The following is a 19,490-nucleotide window of genomic DNA, read 5'->3' as shown; positions in this document are numbered from 1 at the left end:
TCCTTGCGTGTAATTTGAACGTGATTCATCGCAACAAAATTGTTTGTTTTTCAAGGAATAATTACAGATTAAAAATTAGGAGCTTTTAACGGGGTATTAGATGGTTTTTTTCTGTGTTTGTTTAAAACCGGAATAAAATAAGACAACGTAAGGTTATCGGAATTTTGATGTCTCTGTTGCTGGTTTGTTTCACAGTGGAGAATGTATCGTGAGTTCATATTTGATCACAGCTAACACAGATTTTTACAAGCTAGGATAATTTCCGTTGCTTAATGTTTCGTTAATTGCCTGCAGACATTACGAACCTTATCTAACAACGATCTTATGCCAAAAATCAAGATTTCTATTCCTCTTGCAAGTTTTTAATATCTTCAAAGCTTCCGCGGCGCAAATCTAGGTGACAGAACTATAAATCTCTAAATCCATTAGTGAGAGTTTGTAAGGTTTTTCAATTAGTCAGTCCACATCATAAATACTCACAGTGAAGAGGAAAATCAATAGACAGTGGTTCGCCGCGATCTAAATCTGTTCAACTTTGAAGGTAAGTCATTCGTTTTTGCCTTAGGCGCCTAAACTAACTAGGGTTGCTTTTTTAATCACAAGAATAGTATAAAAAGGTTCAATTTGACGAAATCTCAGTTATAATTCCACTGAACTGTGATGCCCCCATCAAACTGAATGTTCAGCCGCTGCACTCCTGATTTCTTTGTCGAAGTGACAATCACTTTATGCTGAATTTGTTCTCGGCTGGTTATCTACTTGTTTTGTTGTTTTTGTTGTTCTTTTTGCTTTGTTCTGCCTTACCTCGGCTAATTTGGAAATTCTTCTTTCTGAATACCACAGATTTCCATTCATGTTAGTCTTAAGAAATTTTTAAAGAATCAAATCAATATTCTCCGTCAATGTCTTGATCTCGAAAAGGACACATTAGATTTTCACAAGTGGGGTGTAGGGTGGAACCCCGCCTAGCGGACACCACGTTAATACGGGCACCTCGTTATTACGGCCACTTTATTCTGGCCCGGACCAAAGCTCAGTCAATCATTTTCTTATTTAAAGAATCCCTTTCATACGGCCACTCCGTTAATAAGGCCAAATTTTTGTGACCCGTTGGTGACCGGATTAACGGGGTCTCACTGTATTAAAGAGTTTGGCCAAACTTCATCGCCATTTAAATTTAATCTGAACATCTGACATAATAGACCTTAAAGATTCAGCGTTTTTTGTTTTTCCAAAAAGTGAATAACACTACCTTGTAAAATCTTGTTTTCTTTAAAATAAAGTCTTCAACTTGTTCGTTGTTCTGGTAATAAGGAAAACGATTTTTCAACGCTCAGATGGCAAACGATATCAAAAATATTCTTAGGTAGATAAGTTTTACTGAATAAAATTCGAGAGCTCTGAGTGGGCCGGAGAAGAACAACTTTGCTGAAGATAATTATCAAATGATCGTTCGAGCAAAAAACATCAAATATAATTTTTTGCCGATAAATTGTTCTGAACAAGAATCGGGAAACCTGAGTGAGACGAAGTAGTTTGCTGAAGAAGACAATGATCAAATGCCTAGTTGGTATTTTTGACCACTTCAAAAATGCACTAGTTGAAAATGTAGAAAGTAATTAAAACATCAAAGTTCAGCAAAGGTGGGGCGAAAAAGGCGTCCCATATCTAAATAACAATATTAGATATCATGTATGAGAATCAGACAGATGGAGTCCAACGGAGTGGCGGGTGGGAAAGTGTTTTCCCGTCCCACAATGGCTGATTTTGTGCAAAGTGATCGGGCCGTGCAAAGGGCTTATTAGTTATATTCACAGACAGACACGCTCTAAAACATGATTGGCCGGATGTTAAATCACATGATAAACTACTATCTGGTGAATAAATCATATGAGACTGCAATCGGTGATTCTATCGACATTATGCTATGACATGGTGATTGCCTATAGGAAGAGAAAATACCTCTCAAAATTAGCCGGCGGAACTTTTCTCGATCAAAATTATTCAACAGCGCGAACTCTAAGTCGAAAGGAAAATTTAATTACCATGGATCGAGGAGAAAGCCCTTGAAGAAATAGCAGACAAAATATACAAACAGATCGAAGTAGTGATGAATTTTAATAAGACAATTTCAAATACTAGTTAAATGTCACCTTCTGATCTTCTGATGAATACCAAGCCATCTGCATGTTACTCACAGTAAAATCTTATTCATGAAGTTCTGATCTAGCATACTAGTGTTACTTTTATTGCTCTTGTATCAAGATCTTTTCAACATTGTTATTCAAGCTAAATCTTTTTTTCTTAAGTGTCCCGAGAGTATCGCTTATGGCAGAACTAATTAATTATTGCATATTTCATTTGAAAAAAAAAATTAACTTAAGCTATATTTTCGAAATCATAAGGTGGCTCTGAACTCCGTGTACAGAATTATTTTGAGCTTTATCAAAAGTTGTTGGCCATCGAAGAATTGCCAAAGTTTTAAAATATGATTAACTGTCGTGAAGGAAGTTAGCCTCTATCTAATTATGTTACAGTTAAAGAAAAATGACTGGGGCCAAATATTAGATAAACATAAAGTTCTTTACGACTGTATTGGAGAGCACGAAAGCCAGAGAATCCAAACTCGGTCTCAAAGTCATGAAACCTTGGGCTGTAAATTGTAAACAATGACGTACTGAGCGTCAAATGTTCTAATGTTACAGCCTGCACGATATAGGCTGTTGAGAATCTCTGGCTTCATCTTAAAGGAAAAATATTTTCTGACTACTTCAGGCTGTTGTTTCAAATTATAAAAATGCAGCGAGAAAGCACGCAAGAACTAAAAGTGCTTTGTTTAAAACAGCTATGAACGTCTTTTAAACGAAGACCAGTGGCGCGCTGAAATCAGGCTAGGCACTGTCACAACGTTCTAACCTGTGTTGTGATTTGCTCGAAATACGGTGCTATCCGCCTGGTAATTGGCTAATTAATTGAGCTTCCGGTTACAAGGGGGACAGTGCCTCCGGTTACGATTGAGCACTTGAGCCCAACCCGTATGCATTTTTGTGGCCTCACAGGTTTTTTTTTATGGCAGGGGCACGTCTAGGAGGCAACACAAACTTTATCGCAGTTTACAAGAGGCAATGGTTCCGGTCTGTGTTGCGTCCTCAGCTGTTATTTATTTCACACTATGAATTTATCTTGCCGGCAATCTGGGCTGTGCTCTTGGCTTGTCAGCTGTCTTCTTATGTTTATATTATCTTAATGGGGTGCATTAAAATAATAAGGCATTAAGGTTCCCATTCCAAATTAAGCAGGACGCTTTTTTGCCTTTTGCGTAGCTATCTCGTTTACCTTTAGCATTATTTCATTTGTAAAAATGTCATATTAAATTGAAACAAATGTGCACTGTACAATTATAACTAAGTTCTACTTGTTTCAACAAAGTATCGCTTTACCTAGTTCTGTTGACAATTCAATTCAGTATCTCAAGGCAAAATTCTTCCGTAAAATATTTACTGCAGAAGAAAACAGGATACCTACTGTACTTGTGGCTGAGTTTTGAAATGAACAAAACAAGTCATTGCAAGACCGCCTGTGGAACTGAAAGTCATATCTGGGAGAACCGATCACTTGTCGCCGCTTCTACAAGCTTATTATTTAATTACTAGCAGTAATCAAAGATTATGAGTGCGTTCGACACCGTTACTTTCATATACATACCTTACATGATTTAACTAGCTGACTTTCAACCTCTGTCTATTGCTAAAATCAACATTTTTCATGAGCAACCGAGGGTTTACACAGACAGATATATCATAGTGTCAAAGTCCATGCCAGTGAAGAGGTCCCCTGTATAGACTACGGTGGTCGATATTTGTTCAAAACGTTGCGTGATGGCGCCAGTTTCCGTTAGACTCCAAAAAATGGTAGGCCTTCAAAATTTCATGTTTTGACGTAAACTCAGCATGAATTCAAAACGTAAACAAAAGAACAAGCGTTAACTCTGGCCTGTGAGCAATTTTAAAGCTCCCATTCGATTTATGTTCATGAAAATCTTCTCGTTTGCCCAAAGGGAAATTCGGTTTGGTTTGCGTAATTTCATAATGCAGGCTCTGCGTCTATGCCAAGTTTTGTTTGTTATTGTTATTTGTTTGTTAAAGTTCCAGAAAATCCGGAAATTGTTGAATTTCCGAAAAGCGAACCAGTCAACCGAAAATTCTGGAAATTTCGGGATGAAAATCAGATGGAACGGAAATTTCCAGGAAAATATGTTCGAAAATTTGGGTATACCTCACGAGGTTGTCCTCTTTTTCGGAAATTATGCAAATTTGCAATTTTCTATTCAGCGCTAGTTCTTTTGGCCGCGATGACAGCGAGTTGGACATCTCGCGCAAGGATGACGGCGACGCGTGTTCGAAAATTGAAATACTTTAGAATCTTTCCACTTATATGTCGATAAATACTAGCTACAGCTAAATTCGTGAAGAAAGCGTTTTTTAAAAATAATGCCCCTGTGGTGTACTTGTTTGTTTTGCATAGGTTGGCTAAGAAATGTACAAAGATTTATAACGCGTGCAGAACCATTGTACGACTCATTAAACCCTTTGTTTTGCGACGTTTTCGCTGCCCACCGTTGTGGTTTGTATAAGGTCCATGCTGTTGTGGTCTATAAAAAATCACGATGTCGACATATCAGTGTTCTGTTTACTTCTATATTTGCGGTTTAAACCTCGAAGTCATTGAAAAATTCCAAGCGAACAAAACTGTGCGGTTTGTCGTTTTCCACACTGGAAAAGTCTGTACCATTGGCCCATGGAAATTTCCGGAAATTCCCACCGAAATTTTTGGTCGAATGGAAAGCGCCCATGGAGACGCGACGAGCATGGACATGACGTCAGTCGCTCCTGAAGATAGATACACAGGTCTCGAGTTTTTATGCATTACACGATTAGAACTGCGTTCTGTCGAACGCGACAAGCCGAACCCTTAAACTTATAATTTAACTGGCGTTTAAGGTAGCAAAAAGTGGCATTTACCAAACCCCACCACCGACTGGATAAAATAGAATTAACTATTGGTTTGTGTTACGACCAACTCTGGTTATTAACGTGGGGCTTTTGAGAACGCTTTTAAAGGAAATATAACCGAATTGGCTCGTAAATTAATGGCCCCGGTTATCCGGCGGAATACCTAAGTTTTCTAAAGGACGCGAAGTATAACATCTCGTTCACAGACATACAGTGTCGCCCACGCGGTGTCTGTTTTCACAAGATTATCGGAGTTCCAAAATGGAGGTCAAAATGGGCTGAAATTAAAATTCATGCAGGATGCAGCCTTTCGATATTTTCACAGATTTCTTGGAGCTTGAGATCTCCGATAAAACTAAAATCTTGACTTAACGTTTTTGTCACTTTTTTTTTCGCGATAGTCTTCCTCTTTCTCATAAATTCGCAGTTATGTTCTATGCTGCCATGGAAGCATTTCATGACAGAGTAAGTAATTTCGAACAACTTTGTAGTCTTATTATTCACAATAATTTTTCTGCTTCCAGAGCGCTCGACCATGATCAAGCTTTACCTATTCGCAATCGTGTGCGCTATTGGATATGTTAACTCAGGTAAGCACTATCTTTGGACGTATATCAGTTGATGGATCTAATTCCGGAGTGCATGGTATTGCGCAGTGTGGTGTAAATGACATTGCGAATTAAGCTAGAAACTAGACACTTGAACACTGCGAGTGTTGCGTGACGTATTGTGTTACATTATAATTCGTTGTGTTGTATATGTAGTCGATTCATTATAGGAGCCTGCAATCCTCGTGGTTGCAGTTGGCCGCCATGTTTTCTGTAGTAAGAAATTTGGTGATTAAAGCCTAATATTTTACAGGCAAACGTCTTCTCTTTATCCACAACACGCAGTGCGCAGTGTACTCAGTTTGCCAATGGCTATGAGCTGGTTTCATGCTGAAGGACAAATATCTGATTGACATTGACGTAAATACCTACCTACAACTCCATTCTGAATTTAGAACACGAGAGAGTCATCGTTATAGATATAGACGAGATAAGGCGACAAAGAACATTTATTTTTATTCTTTCTTCTTAAGGACAATAAGACTATGGAATAAACTACCCGCGGAAATAGCTGAGTCAAACTCCTGGTTGTTTTTAACTCTAAGTTACTTCCCCATTTAGCTAAGAATCAATAGCGTTATAAACTATATATTTTTATCTCATAGTCTTCTATAATTCCTGAATTTTTTCTTATATATGTATTATCAGAGTTTATTTATTTATTTATTTATTATTTATTTATTTATATATTTTATGATCAACTTTTATAATTTAGTTGGTGCGATATCTTAATGATTTTACCCACTTAATAAATCAGCACGGTGTAGATGTAGAACTGAGACTGGTTTGTAAATTCTTCCTCGTCCTGTCTCGTCTGCGCATTTTGAGACCTTCTTTCGATTTATGAAAGGTAGCTGTGTAGCCGATAAGATCGTAAGTTCGCCAAACGTCTGACCAATGAGCACAAACCCAAATTGCTCGCCTTAGTGAATAAAACAGCCTCTTCCAAGGGCAGCAAAGCAGACGTACTCAGAAATTCGCAAATTGATTTTGTTGCGGTGTTCCAATTTGCTGAAAGAACAGCTTGTTCGTTCTGATTGTCTTTCACTGATCAAACCGAAAATCTAAGTAGACGCGATTACTTTATCGACAGTTAACGACGTAAAATATACAAAACCACTTGTAACTTGGTTTATGCAGAGCCTTTCTCTCGCATTAAAACTAAAAATACTGCACATGCATGTTATTTGTTCTATTTCTTGTTGGCTTCTCGCAATCTTTGCTGTTACGGTGATAAGGGCTTTGCTAATATTTTGGTTTAAACCAGAAAATATCAATATACACAAGCCCTATCCATATACACAAATAAGATTCTTTTTAATCGTGTACACATAGCAAAATTGCCTTGGCATACATGTTCATGCAAGAAAAGGGTACTCGTTTGCAGACACTAAAAAACATGTTTGGGAATTAAACGTTTTGAATCTGTCAACTCAATATGGGCGTGTTGTCATTCTCGTTTCGTGTTTTCTATGCCCCGTCTAAGCACATGGCAAAGCGCAAGAGCAAAAAATTAAAACCGTTATATGTCGTTGTCATCGCTCCTCGATTTCGTTTGTCCTCCATTTTGTTTCTTTCGGCTTTTATTTGCAGCTGATCCACCTTTCAAGACGTGCAAGAGGACTTGGAGAAAGGTTGGATGTTTTAAAGATTTGAAAGGAGGCCAAAGGGCTCTTAAGGAACAGTTGGTCAATATACGAGACCGTAAGAGCAATGTGTTTCCAGTTGGTGAACCCAAACTAAGCTGGAAACATTTGACGCAGTCGTTCCACAGGTAAGCCTTGAAGAAGCCTATGGGCCTGATTCAGTTGGTATAAGGGCCCAGTGGTCCCATAATCTTGCACTTAAGTAACATACTCAAATTTTGATTCGTTAATAAAAATTGGAAACGGAACAAATGCTTACGAAGATTTGCACATGATGTAAGTTGTTCCCTCGTTGTCTCAACCGGCCACTAAATTAGACATCCCTCCAAAAGTTACCTTGTCAAATCTCGAAGGATTTTGTGTAATTGAAGTAATAATCCAGCAATTAAGGTGATGATCTAGTCTTGCTGTAGCAGTCTCTATTCAGCGGTCTTGGTTAACTCGACCGAACCCTAAGCTGGACTATGTATTGCAACAGTTCTTAGAACTCTTGGTTCTCGTTTGCGAGATAGGAGGGGAGGAGTATCTACGTAACATGCATACTTTGGCTTGTCAAGCGATGGCCCCTTTGAAAGGTGTTACGTGACGAGTTTTAAGAAAGTGTCAATATAAATGGCTGCACAGATAACAGAGTACCATTAATAACGTACTAATGTTTCCCTGTTTTTTAGTCTTGCCTGCCTGTGCGCTGAAAAAGCGCGCGAAAAAGGTTACGGCGTGTTTGGTCTTCAATTTTACGGTGAGTGTTGGGGCCAAGTAAATGGAACAGAGACGTACTCCATGTTTGGTGCCGCGAAGCATACAAGTTGTGTCATGGATTATGCTTATACAGACAACAAAATCAGTGGACTGAAGCACTGCGACATCTTATCCGAGCAGGAGTGCGTTGGAGTACAAAGCACGAACTATGTGTACCGTCTGGACGAAGGCATGTCTTTATGGCTAATTGTTAACAAACGTATTGTTTGAAAGTGAAGAATGATCATCGCAGTAAATTTTCCAATTTAAGCAATTGGAAAGCAGAAGCATTCTTCACTTTCATCTACAACCGCAGTTCATATATGAATTATTTCATATAAACTTCACATCATTTCATTCCTTACGGGAAGATATGCACTCAATTAATTGACCTCGCTCCCAATGTGTGGCTTCATAGCTCAGTTGGTAGAGCATCGCACCGGTATCGCGGAGGTCACGGGTTCGAATCCCGTTGAAGCCCTGATTTTTTCAGGCTTCTGCTTTCCAATTGCTTAAATTGGAAAATTTACTGCGATGATCATTCTTCACTTTCATCTACAACCGCAGTTCATATATGAATTATTTCATATAAACTTCACAAACGTATTGTTTCTTAAATTTCTCCACTATTTTTAGTTTGGGCTGAAATGTAGATCAGATCAGATCGAGATTCAATTTCGCAGTAGATTTTCCTTTTTGCGTTTAGTTTTTGAGTCATATAACTAAATTTTTTTTTTGTTTTGTAAGAATCTTTTTTATAAGAACATTGAGGCTGAAATTGGCGCAATTTTGAAAACATGTTCAGAAGATACGTAACGCTGGGATTATGTTAAGGACACTTTTGCGTGCATGTTGATGGAAAGTTAAATACAATAAATTCACTTAATCGTTTACTATTCCATTGTAAAGTGTGGTTCGCCATGTAACACGATACAGACACCATACAGTTATGTTTGATCGTCCAATACGTGGCCACAGCCGTTTTATTTAATAAAAGAATGTACGCTAGAATACTTTCAGCCCAAAGTCGCCAGAAAATACGATAATACAATCTTATGCAAGAAAGAGTGTATAAGTCCAGTATTGATCAGTGATACAGTACCAGGAAGCAAGGATATTAGAAGATTGGAAAGTAGAGAATTAACTCTTAAGTTATTTGGAGTGCTGGAAATCAACGCAAGTATTTCCTTCTCGGTGTGGCCTGTAGATCGTGGGTTCGGATCCCTCCGAGGTCAAAGAAGTTTCTTTACTTCTTGTGTTACCCCATTTCCTTTCGAAGGACGCTCAGAAAGAAACATGTCAGTTGATTTCTATCACCTCCAATTACTTAAGAGTTCATTCTTTAACTCTAGTATTGTTCAGCTCTGCTTCTACAGATTCGCTTTACACGCTCTTCTTCTTCTCTTACCACTTTTCTAGACCCAGGCTCACCCAGCGATGGAGGATGGAGTGAATGGGGAGAATGGACTCAGTGTGACAAGTGGTGTGGGACTGGGACCCAGACTAGGGAGCGAACCTGCACAAACCCCCCTCCAGAAAACGGTGGCAAGTACTGTGAAGGACCTCACGAGGAAACTCAGAGTTGCAAGCAGATTGACTGTCGTAAGTGAGAACGAAAGTTTCATTTGATGCATTATTTTCGTTATTCCTGCTCTTCGGTGGCTAACCTTGAAGAGCCCACAATGAGATGACCACAAATGTAATGTACCGACCTCATGACCGGAGTCTTCGCACCCCTTGACCAGCAGTCGGGAAGCGAGAGATCCGAAAAGAAATTTGGAAAGTTCCGATTTTAAGTCCGAAAACAGCAGACTTCCGGTTAAATTGCGCGTTCTGAGTTGTCATACATATTCTAAATCGATTTAATTATGTTTTTTTTTTTCTTTCCGGCCTATTTTATTGTTTTTTAAACCAGTTAAAATCGATCCTGCAGAGGAACTCTTGAGAATCACTCATTTCGTCAAATGGCGACCTGCACCGTTTACAAAGGTTTTAGGTAGCTAGCCAGACGAAACAAGAGATGATGACACAAACAATGCCTCTAGGCGTAAGAACAAAGGAGGTACAGGTCAACTGTTCGTAAAGCTTGAGGAGTAAGGAACGGAGGGCAGAATTTCGGAAACTCGCTTCTCAAACTCATCAATAATTCCTCAAGTTAAAACACCCGGTCTAATTAACAAAGATTTTAACGATTTTACTTTGTGTTTGGATATCCCGATGAAATACCGCCTCTCGTGTTTGATATATTACCAGGAGCCATAATATTACATGAAACAGCGAGCATACGAAGAAGACAGCGTCATTCACCCTTGATACATATCTGCAAAATCTGATAAAAGAAACTGGATCGATCATCAAAACCAGCTATTGGTTTCAAAGAGGGACTAGGCTTGCAGTTCGCAAAAGTCCTTAGCTTGCTTCCCGGTAAAAATGATAATGATAATGATAATGATAATGATACTCATACTCATACTCATACTGGTACTGATACTGGTACTGGTACTGGTACTGGTACTGGTACTGGTACTGATACTGATAACGATAACGATAACGATAACGGTAACGGTAACGGTAACGATATTAATATTGATATGGAAATTGATAATGATCTCTAAACAGAGTGCGTACATCACACAAATGGTTTTCAGAACCACTTTGCGTTACCAAAAAATGGTCTAAAAAGTGGTACGAAAACTCTAAAACTATAGAACTATAAAAAGCTATAAAAACAAGAGAAATTACAATATGCAGGTTAAAAATGGCAGATTGCATATATTAAAAGGTAGGCTCTCCTAACTTCATCTTACAACGCCCAAAAACCATTTCAATCATACAAAGTTTTCCCCGCGTCATGCAGACCCTCCGACGTAACCTTTGAATGCTTTTATTCCTTAAGCTATTGACGGTGGTTTCACTCCATGGGAACCAGTCCCAGAATGCACCAAGACTTGTGGTGGTGGCACACAAAAGTTTGTTCGACACTGCACCAAACCCCCTCCTCAGTTCGGAGGAAAAGACTGCGTTGGACTCAAGGAAAAAGTTGGACCTTGCAACGATTTCAAATGTGAGTAGAGTAGCTTACCTTAACTTAGCTTAGCTTACCTTACCCTAACCTTTTCTCAGACAGTGTGGTCATTCTACGGACACAGACGTCATTTTATTCCAAGTCTTTTTAATCATTCCATATCTACACACATTTTCAGGTCCCATTCCATGTGTCAAGGCCATAGATCTCGGAGTGATCCTGGACGCAACGAACAGCGTTGGAAGGTTCAACTTCAACATCTCCAAGAAGTTTGCGATAGCCCTAGTGAACTCGATGACGATCGCTCCTGGTGCGTCCCACCTGGCACTCATGGTGTACAATATTCACCCCACTATGCTAGTAAGTTTTAATGAGGCAGACAAACAAGATCCCTCTGTTATCAAAGGCATTTTACAAGGTACCGAGGAGCTAAAAGGAAGAACCTTTACTGACAGAGCGATCAAGTTGGCCGGTGAAAAAATGTTTACTACGGAGGAAGGCGAACGACCTGATAAAGTAGACGTCCTTATAATACTAACAGATGGACGAACCAATAAAGACAGTGAGCCATACGATGTTGTCAACCAGCCACTCAGGGTGGGTATATTCATTTTCACGGATTAGTTTTAAGCGTAAGTATTTAAACGGTTACTCAATCCCAAGAAAAGTGTTGCATGCAGTGTATCTTTGTAGGTATGTAAAAAAAAAAGGTATTATCATCACTTTTTCGGGCATTGTGGCGCATTTTGCAGGCTAAAATGGAGAATTTTGCTGGCTAAAATCTATTTCAGTCCGTTGAAAACTAGGAGTTTAACCAGCAGTTGTACTATTAATTTCAACGCTTACAAATAACTTTTATCGAACATTTCTTTCATGTCTTTTACAATTTTTGAAAACTCAAATAGCAAGATTTTGTAATTTCTAGCCAACTTCGCTTGATGTATTCTGTATTTTCATTCAACTTGTAATCGTTCGCGTGATTGTTTAGACTGTTTCGTTATCATTGTTTTCAGTTTTTATTTTCTCAATGCCCTTCAAAGTGATAATAAGTATTAGAAAACAGTCCTAAGAAAATACGCGCTCTCATTGGTTAAAAATCGGGTTTCTATTAAACAATTAGATTATGAGCTCGATATTTCTATCGCGTGAGAGTTGACGAGGGCGCAGCCCGAGTCAACTGTCTCGCGATAGAATCAAGAGGGAATAATCTAATTTTTTTAGTATAAATCTACTAGTCGTTCAAAACTTTATCTAAATCCTCTTCACGGACACTTCGAAAACGCCAAGAAGCGGTCGTCATTTTGTTAACAAGGGCACACTGCTACGCTGTTCACTATCTATCATAGATTAGTATAAATCTGCTAGCGTTCTATCACGAATGCTGTTCTCTGATTAGCTACGCTACTCACTAACCTTCTCTATCTATTCTGTGATAGATAGTGAGTAGCGTAGCAGTGTGCCCTTGTTAACAAAATGACGGCCGCTTCTTGGCGTTTTCGCTCTCGATTTCTATCGCGCGATAGTTGACTCGGGGCCCAAGTCAACTATCACGCGATAGAAATCTCCAGCTCATAATCTAATTGTTTAATAGATAGCGAGTAGCGTAGCCAATCACAGAACGGCATTCGTGATAGAACGCTAGTAGATTTATACTAAAACTCGATAGAAACATGGTAAATGCTTCTATTTCTTAAATACAGTTTATGTTCGCCGGCACTGAATATGTTTTGGGCCCTTCTCAGAGCTCATTTTATGAGCTCTGAAAAGCTCTGAGAGTAAGTCGGGCTTAAAACATATTTATGCCAAGAACATAAACTCTATTGTTTTATCAACATCTGTCAAAAATGGTAAAGCTTCTCGACCTCCCCATATGAAACTTTGTTTAGTACCCCTTCTTCTTCAGAATCAGTCTCTTTGCAGCCGTTACTTCGATCGTAACGCAACGATTTTATCTAGCTTATAGTGAGAACTTTGTGTCTGAAAAGGTACGAAGGAATCCAGTCCCTAATCAACAGAAGAAATTTAGAATGATTAACTTCTCAAAATCATTAATAATTCATCAAGTTTAAACAAAGGAAATTATAGCCGTGACGGTGTTTAGATATCTGATCTAAATTAGGACAGATTTTTACGATTCTATTTCTCCGTTTTCTCCTTAGTTTTAGTTTTAATTCAGAAAATATATCAAACACTCAAGACAGTGTTTGACCACATTTCCAAACACCTCAAATGTCGTTGCGAGTCGTATTTTCAACTCTCTTCTCGGTCTTTGGAAATGTGGTCAAACACGGTCTTTCGTGTTTGATGCATTACTTAGTCGCTTACAATTGTCAAACGGAAAGCCGTAGATAACCTCTCTAAGCCCCACTATCAACATAAAGCTTCCCCTAAGTGTTCTTCCTAATCGTTTATACGTCTAGTTGGGAGAATAGCTTTAAATATCAGTTTCTCCGAACTGGTCACTCGTGGCTATCAGTTTCTCCGATTTGGTCACTTGTAGCTAGTAAAGATTACTTTGTTTAGAGGACGAGGGGGAAAGGTGTAGCCTCGAGCTCGCGACTCGGTTTAGCTATGCCTAAACTCTGTGAATCTACGTGGGTTGACTATTGAAGAGTTTTCTTCTACACAGGCGAAAGGTGTCAAAGTCATCGCAGTCGGAGTCGGTAACAGAATCTTCAAAGAAGAGTTGAAAAAGATCGCCCTGGGTAAAGAAGAAAACGTTTTCCAGGTTTCGGATTTCGACAAACTGTCTAAGGAGCTGTTGCAGCCTATTATCGATGTGTCATGTCCGACTGGGCATTGTAAGTAAACGCAATCACTGTCTTGAGAATATCTCGCTGAGAATTACTTCTCTTCATTAATTAATCGGTTTTGTTTCCTTTTTGCGCAAAAAGTAAAGCAGTATTTGTTCTCCTTTTTTTTTCAGGAGCACTTATGACCCTCATAAAACAGACAGAAAAAGCCACATCTCTATTGTGAAAGAAGAGTCTGTCTTTACTAATTAGAGGATTTAGCAAAAATAAGACGGTTAAATGGAGAAATAAATAGTAAAAAAAGGATATTAAAGCTGAAAAATGTTCTTGTTTATAGTAATTACTGCTTTAAACACAGTTAAACCAAGCTTAACAGACAAGGTAGCGTGTGTCAGCGTGCAGTGACATCGATCCACATTTTGGGAGAAGTGTTGGACAACCGTTGTTCCGTTTGACAGTTTCTGAACGGTTAGGGGATCTGGGCCTAATTTCAGAGCGGCGCTGGACGGCGCATTCTCGTCCCCATAGCAATACCCCATAGTCCTTTTCGCTTGTCTTAGCCTGCTTAGAGAAGGGAGAAGGGCTGTGGGGACGAGAATGTGGACGGCGCTGGACGGCGCTGGACGGCGCTGGACGGCGCTGGACTAGACAAAGGCGTGAGTTTTCCGAACTAAATACTTTGATAAACACAGGAAGCAATCCCTTCAAATGGGAATTATTTGAAGTGGTTGAATCATTCAAACCCTAAACTGGTAAAAACTCCGCCCAATTCCACTGCACTGGCAGATACGTAAATTTAATGTATTTATATTCGATGGAACTAAACTATAAGGTTTGACAGTTGTAATGAAAATTCATCACAGCTTTCGAGCTTTCAAATTTTATGTTTAGACTTTTTGAAAATCTGGCAGTCTAATTGTAATCATCTCTCTTAGTGCACCTGCATAAAGTTCCCATTTTTCCCACTGGATTTGGGGGTTTTCGATTCGTATCAGGCGGCTGCACGAGCCTCATAGGCAGAGTGGTTTATATTTTGTAGTGTACCTAGCCAAACTAGTAGCTTATTTCCCTCCCAGCTAGAATAATATTGTAGAAGGCAGTAGCGATGTATTTTAATTTACGTTCAGGATTTGGGATTCTTGAAACATCTAAAGTTAAAGTAAACATCCCCTTATCAGACCTTTTTCTGTTTATCAGAATTCACTCTCCGTAGTGATTAATTTATACATGGTGTGTGCATTCTACTGTGTCCAGACTCCATTCCTATTAGGCTAAACCAACATTGAACTGGTCCAAGGAGACAACATCACTCAGAAAGTATTCCTTGTTTTCAATGCCGGCTTACAGTCCCTTCGAATGGGGCGTGATAATCTTACTGTCACAAAATCATATCTCGGCCCAACGTCTTGTTGAGTGAATGCGAAAGATGTAGCGAGTTTTAACTATCATAGGACGAAAAAAGCCGCAAAATATATTTTCTCCACTGGAAGCAATGAGTAGTCAAAACTGAAAAGGACAGACTGTGAGCAAACGCAGGAGAAATCTCTCACTTTAATTTGTCGCCTTCACGCATGGAAAAATATTAACTTTCAGTTACTCTCTCTTGCGTAACGCTTGACACTCTACGAAAAGGAAGGGCTTCGCGTAATCTCCAACAAGAAAGGCGGTAAGCAGAAAATTTGTGAGTTAGGTAGCACCCCCGTATTCATGGGCTTTAGCGATCGTCCGTAGAAGCAAGACGATGGTTGAAAGCCCTGTTTTGGAGGGAAATTAGCCTAACGAGCGGAGGTACTCCCGCGGGTACCCCGTGCCGGTATATTCAGACAACAACAATGGTCAACTAGTGAAGTTACTTTAATATGAGCTTCCTGTTTAAATCTTTGTTCCTTACCTTCTCTCTAAGTTTCTGCCTCTTCTGTAATATCCGTGTTCTTTAAATTGTCTCACTTAGTTACACTTTCTTCTAAGTTAGCGTTCACTATCCTGTAATTGAGCCTTCTTCTAAAATTCTCATCTTACAAGTCGACTGATGAAATTGTTCTCGACGGTTTAAGGATCTTTAATCACAAGCGAATATATTCAGTCTCTTTCCCTTACAGCTAATAGCTTAAAAGATCGTTATCAAATATTTATCGCGTGATTTTTGTAGCTTTTTTTGCTAACGAATTTTTTTAGTGCCATTAACCTTATCATACACATTGTGAAAATTACTGTTCTGAGAAAATGTAAACAAGTGACCGCGCCAAGTTTGACATAAAAATCCTGAACTGAAAATGGATTGAGATATCTGGAAGATACCTCAGAACTTGATTTCCTTTAGTTCTTCAGCTAATGCAATTTCTGGCAATTGACCTTGTTTTGATACAGACCTCACCGCTTTTGTTGTGAAAAACAAGTTGTTCTGATGCTAACTAGGTGCATATACATGACAAAAGCAGTGAGGTCTGTATCAAAACAAAGTCAACTCCAGCCTCGCTGCCATCCAAAGGCCAGGTCACTGAGCAGACAACTGTAAAATGGTCTATTGGAGTATAAACTACTGAAAAGCACATTCATAGCTATAAATGTCACGACAGAGCCAGCATGTCCCGAAATTGACGGACAAAATATATCAGTCCCATTATCAGTAATCATTGTACCTAACCATCACGTAGAAAATCATGGAACTTCAAAAAGGCTCTTTTCTAAAACCCCAAAAATCGTCCAAAGTAATTAGAAGCAAATAAAATACTCAAGTGTACAAAAACTGATGGACACTGACTATAACTCAGTCGAGTAGCTACAAAAACACTGTTCTCAAAGGAGTTTCAGAAAACCACAACATCAACGGGTTAAGACAAAACGTTTAACGAGCAGCACAATGGCTGTGCAGGTGCGTTATAAATCATGGTGCGTTTCTTTGCCGTCCTCTGCAAGCAGAACAAGAAATGACTAAACTCGGATACGTTGGGGGAACGTGAACGACGAGTAATTTTCTTAAAATTTCTGTTTCGAATTTAACGCTGTGTACTTCAAGAACAGTAGTTTTGACAGCGAGAAGATGGGATGGCGATATTGGTAGTACGGCACAACTTTTCCAGTCATTTTTCTATTACTTTAAAGTCACTAGTTTCAAAAAGCAGACAAACACCAAAATAGCTATAGTACACCAAACCCTTAAGGTTATCGTATACCTTTAGAGCACCTTTAGAGGTGTCTCGCGTCCAAAGAAGGTAGCGCGTCCGGTTTAAACTGTAGATACCTAAACCCCTATATAAAATTAAAGCTTATAGAACTGGCTATCACACTATACCAGGAATTTTGAAATAGAATAAATTGTCGAATTTTTCACGACCTCTAAATATGAGCGTCCGCATCATGATATGGGTCCCTTATGAAAGCTACAAGTCAAAGGGAATTTGTTTGTTTACCCTCAAATTTGGACAGTAGCTAGCTATAGTTTGACATATAAAAAACAAAACGGTGTCTGCGAATGTCTTATTTCTAAATATTTTCTTCCCCGAGAGCGATTTTTCTACGTTCACTCCATATTTTTTTTAATCCTATTTCGAAAATGTTCTGTCACTTTTCACTGAAAGTGAACATGGCAAATCGCAGTCACTTTTTTTTTTAGCGTTTTGGGTCCGGAAACTGAGGAACAAATCAAGTAAAGCGAAAGTTAAAATTCGCTTCGACTTGTAGCTTTCAAAAGGTGATTCGAACGCTCGCATTTAGAGGTAGTAAAAAATTCGACAAGTCATTTTATTTCAAAATTCTTGGTACAGTTTGATAGCCAGCTCTATAAACTTTAATTTGATATGAGGTTTATGTATCTACACTTCGAACCGGACTCGCTACATCGCTTGGACGTGAGACACCTCTAAAGATGTACGGTAACCTTATAATTACGTCTATAGGAAACTTAAAATCACTCTGGTCTCTGTCTGGTCAATCACAAAGAACACAGACAATCCAGAGAACCATTCCTAACTTGAAGTTAAGACTTGAAGCTGACGAAAGGCGCGGGAAAACGTGTGCGAGAGAGTCGCGATTGGTTTGAAATGCTAATTACGTTCGACAATCAAGGGATGCAGGTCTAACGTGTCCTATGGTAACCGGTATTTCCAGTCAGCCTTGAGGTAGACTGGAGCCAGCCACGTCCCCGGGTTGAGAGGCCAGTCCTCTTTGCAAATCATAGTCGGGGATTTTGATTTCAATAAATTCAGCGCTGTTTTCTATCCCAAAAATATTTACTAATTGATATCTAACTAAAACTCTTCGATTACGTCACTATTAACAGACTTTCAAGTCCTCCACAACGATAGGAGTGAGACGGGGCCACTTTCGGTCAGAACTTTATTTCTGTTTTAAGATCCGTTTGTTAAAATCTCAAGGAACTTTTAGACACTATAGCGGAACGGATTTTTTTTGGTAGAGACGAATCAGTGAATTTTTTTTTGCGAAGGAAACCAGTGTTGAATTATTGAAAATCGTAGCCTCGAATAGAGCATCTGGACGTTCCTAGAGATCTTTCAGATCATTTAGATCCTTGGTGCTAAATAATGATCACTTTTGTGTGTAAGAAAAAAATTAATGTGTCTATATATTTAGATAATTTGTCCTGCCGATGACAGTATTTTAATTTAACTTATTTACTGTTAGAGATCTCTAAAGGTAGTCCTTTACATAAGTCTTTTGGCTTTACTGGGCTTCTTTGCCTCATAGATTTTATATTTGTAACGTTAATCTAATTGACTGTGGCAAAACAATAGTACCGTAATGATTCGATTTAGCGTCCCCTTCCGAATATGCACCCCTTTTGAATGAATTTTTATTAATAAGCGCCCCTATTCCAATAAGCGCCCACATTCTAATAAGCGCCCCTATTGTAATATTATAATGCATTATAATATTAAAACGCCGTCAGAGTACGTATCAACGAAGGTTCACCTTCCTTTATTACGTATAACAAAAACAGCGGTCTTCGTCTGATTTTCTCAACCATTGCATAATTTCTTGAAACGACTGATCTCTATCGTCGTCAAAATAGATTAAAATGCGTCTGAACATTCACGGTACATTTGTTACTGTTATGGTTTCTGTTATTGTTCCTTTTTTGGTAAATACCTTATTAAAGTTTTGTTTTGAACATTCGGTTGTTTCTTAAAAGAGAAATAAGCGCCCGTCCCGAAATAAAAGCGTCCTGTCTCGAATAAGCGCCCTCCCTTGAGGTCGGGCGCTAAATCGAATCATTACGGTAAACTAAACTAAACTAAACTGAACTGAACTTAACTGATCTGAACTGAACTGAACTGAACTGAACTGAACTGAACTGAACTGAACTGAACTGAACTAAACTAAACTAAAACTAAACTAGTCCACGAGCTAAGACCCCAACAGCTAAGTGGACAGGCGGCACTAGGGGCAGGAATGATCGTAGTATTACCCCTGGGCATTTTTGTCAGATTACCCCAATGTTCTTTGGTGTGCATATACTTTTCCAAAATGGAAAATAGCGCTTTGAGTATGTGCTGCCTTGTGGCCTAAGACCACAACACTACTACTCTGGCAAGGCGCAAACCCGGCAAACTGCAAGATTTTATTCCATATTTTTATCAGCTTATAATGCTACTTCAGCTTTATAAGTAGGTCCGCGTATGCGCCAAGTGGCCCATCAGGCCTGCGCTTATCTCCAGATTCTGCAGCATGAAGCGACTAGGAGTATTTCT

General features: G+C 39.0%; 1 protein-coding gene across 2 annotated transcripts; it reads left to right on the top strand.

The window, feature by feature from the left end:
* Window positions 1-451: 451 nt before the first annotated feature.
* Window positions 452-14,107, top strand: LOC110060371 (coadhesin-like). Of its 2 annotated transcripts, XM_020767141.2 has the most exons (9): window positions 452-541; window positions 5,537-5,602; window positions 7,214-7,394; window positions 7,938-8,194; window positions 9,424-9,606; window positions 10,901-11,068; window positions 11,208-11,626; window positions 13,659-13,830; window positions 13,956-14,107. In XM_020767141.2, coding segments are annotated over exons 2-9 (1,437 nt in total). In that variant the 5' UTR covers window positions 452-541; window positions 5,537-5,547; the 3' UTR covers window positions 13,958-14,107. The 2 variants fall into 2 exon arrangements, with proteins under 2 accessions (XP_020622800.2, XP_089139371.1); XM_089283245.1 differs by lacking the exons at window positions 452-541; window positions 5,537-5,602 and having other exon boundaries at window positions 7,132-7,394.
* The last annotated feature ends 5,383 nt before the right edge of the window (window positions 14,108-19,490 follow it).

The sequence above is a fragment of the Orbicella faveolata genome, unplaced genomic scaffold, assembly GCF_042242905.1.
Source record: "Orbicella faveolata isolate gen_17 unplaced genomic scaffold, um_ofav_v1 contig_12, whole genome shotgun sequence".
NCBI classification, from domain to species: domain Eukaryota; kingdom Metazoa; phylum Cnidaria; class Anthozoa; order Scleractinia; family Merulinidae; genus Orbicella; species Orbicella faveolata.
This window is presented reverse-complemented; position numbering and strand designations above follow the sequence as displayed.

Coding starts and splice junctions, on each gene's coding strand:
- LOC110060371 (XM_089283245.1), top strand. CDS start 7,147: ATGTCGTTGTCATCGCTCCTCGATTTCGTTTGTCCTCCATTTTGTTTC. Junction 7,395..7,937: donor TTGACGCAGTCGTTCCACAG/GTAAGCCTTGAA, acceptor CCTGTTTTTTAG/TCTTGCCTGCCTGTGCGCTG. Junction 11,627..13,658: donor TTGTCAACCAGCCACTCAGG/GTGGGTATATTC, acceptor TCTTCTACACAG/GCGAAAGGTGTCAAAGTCAT.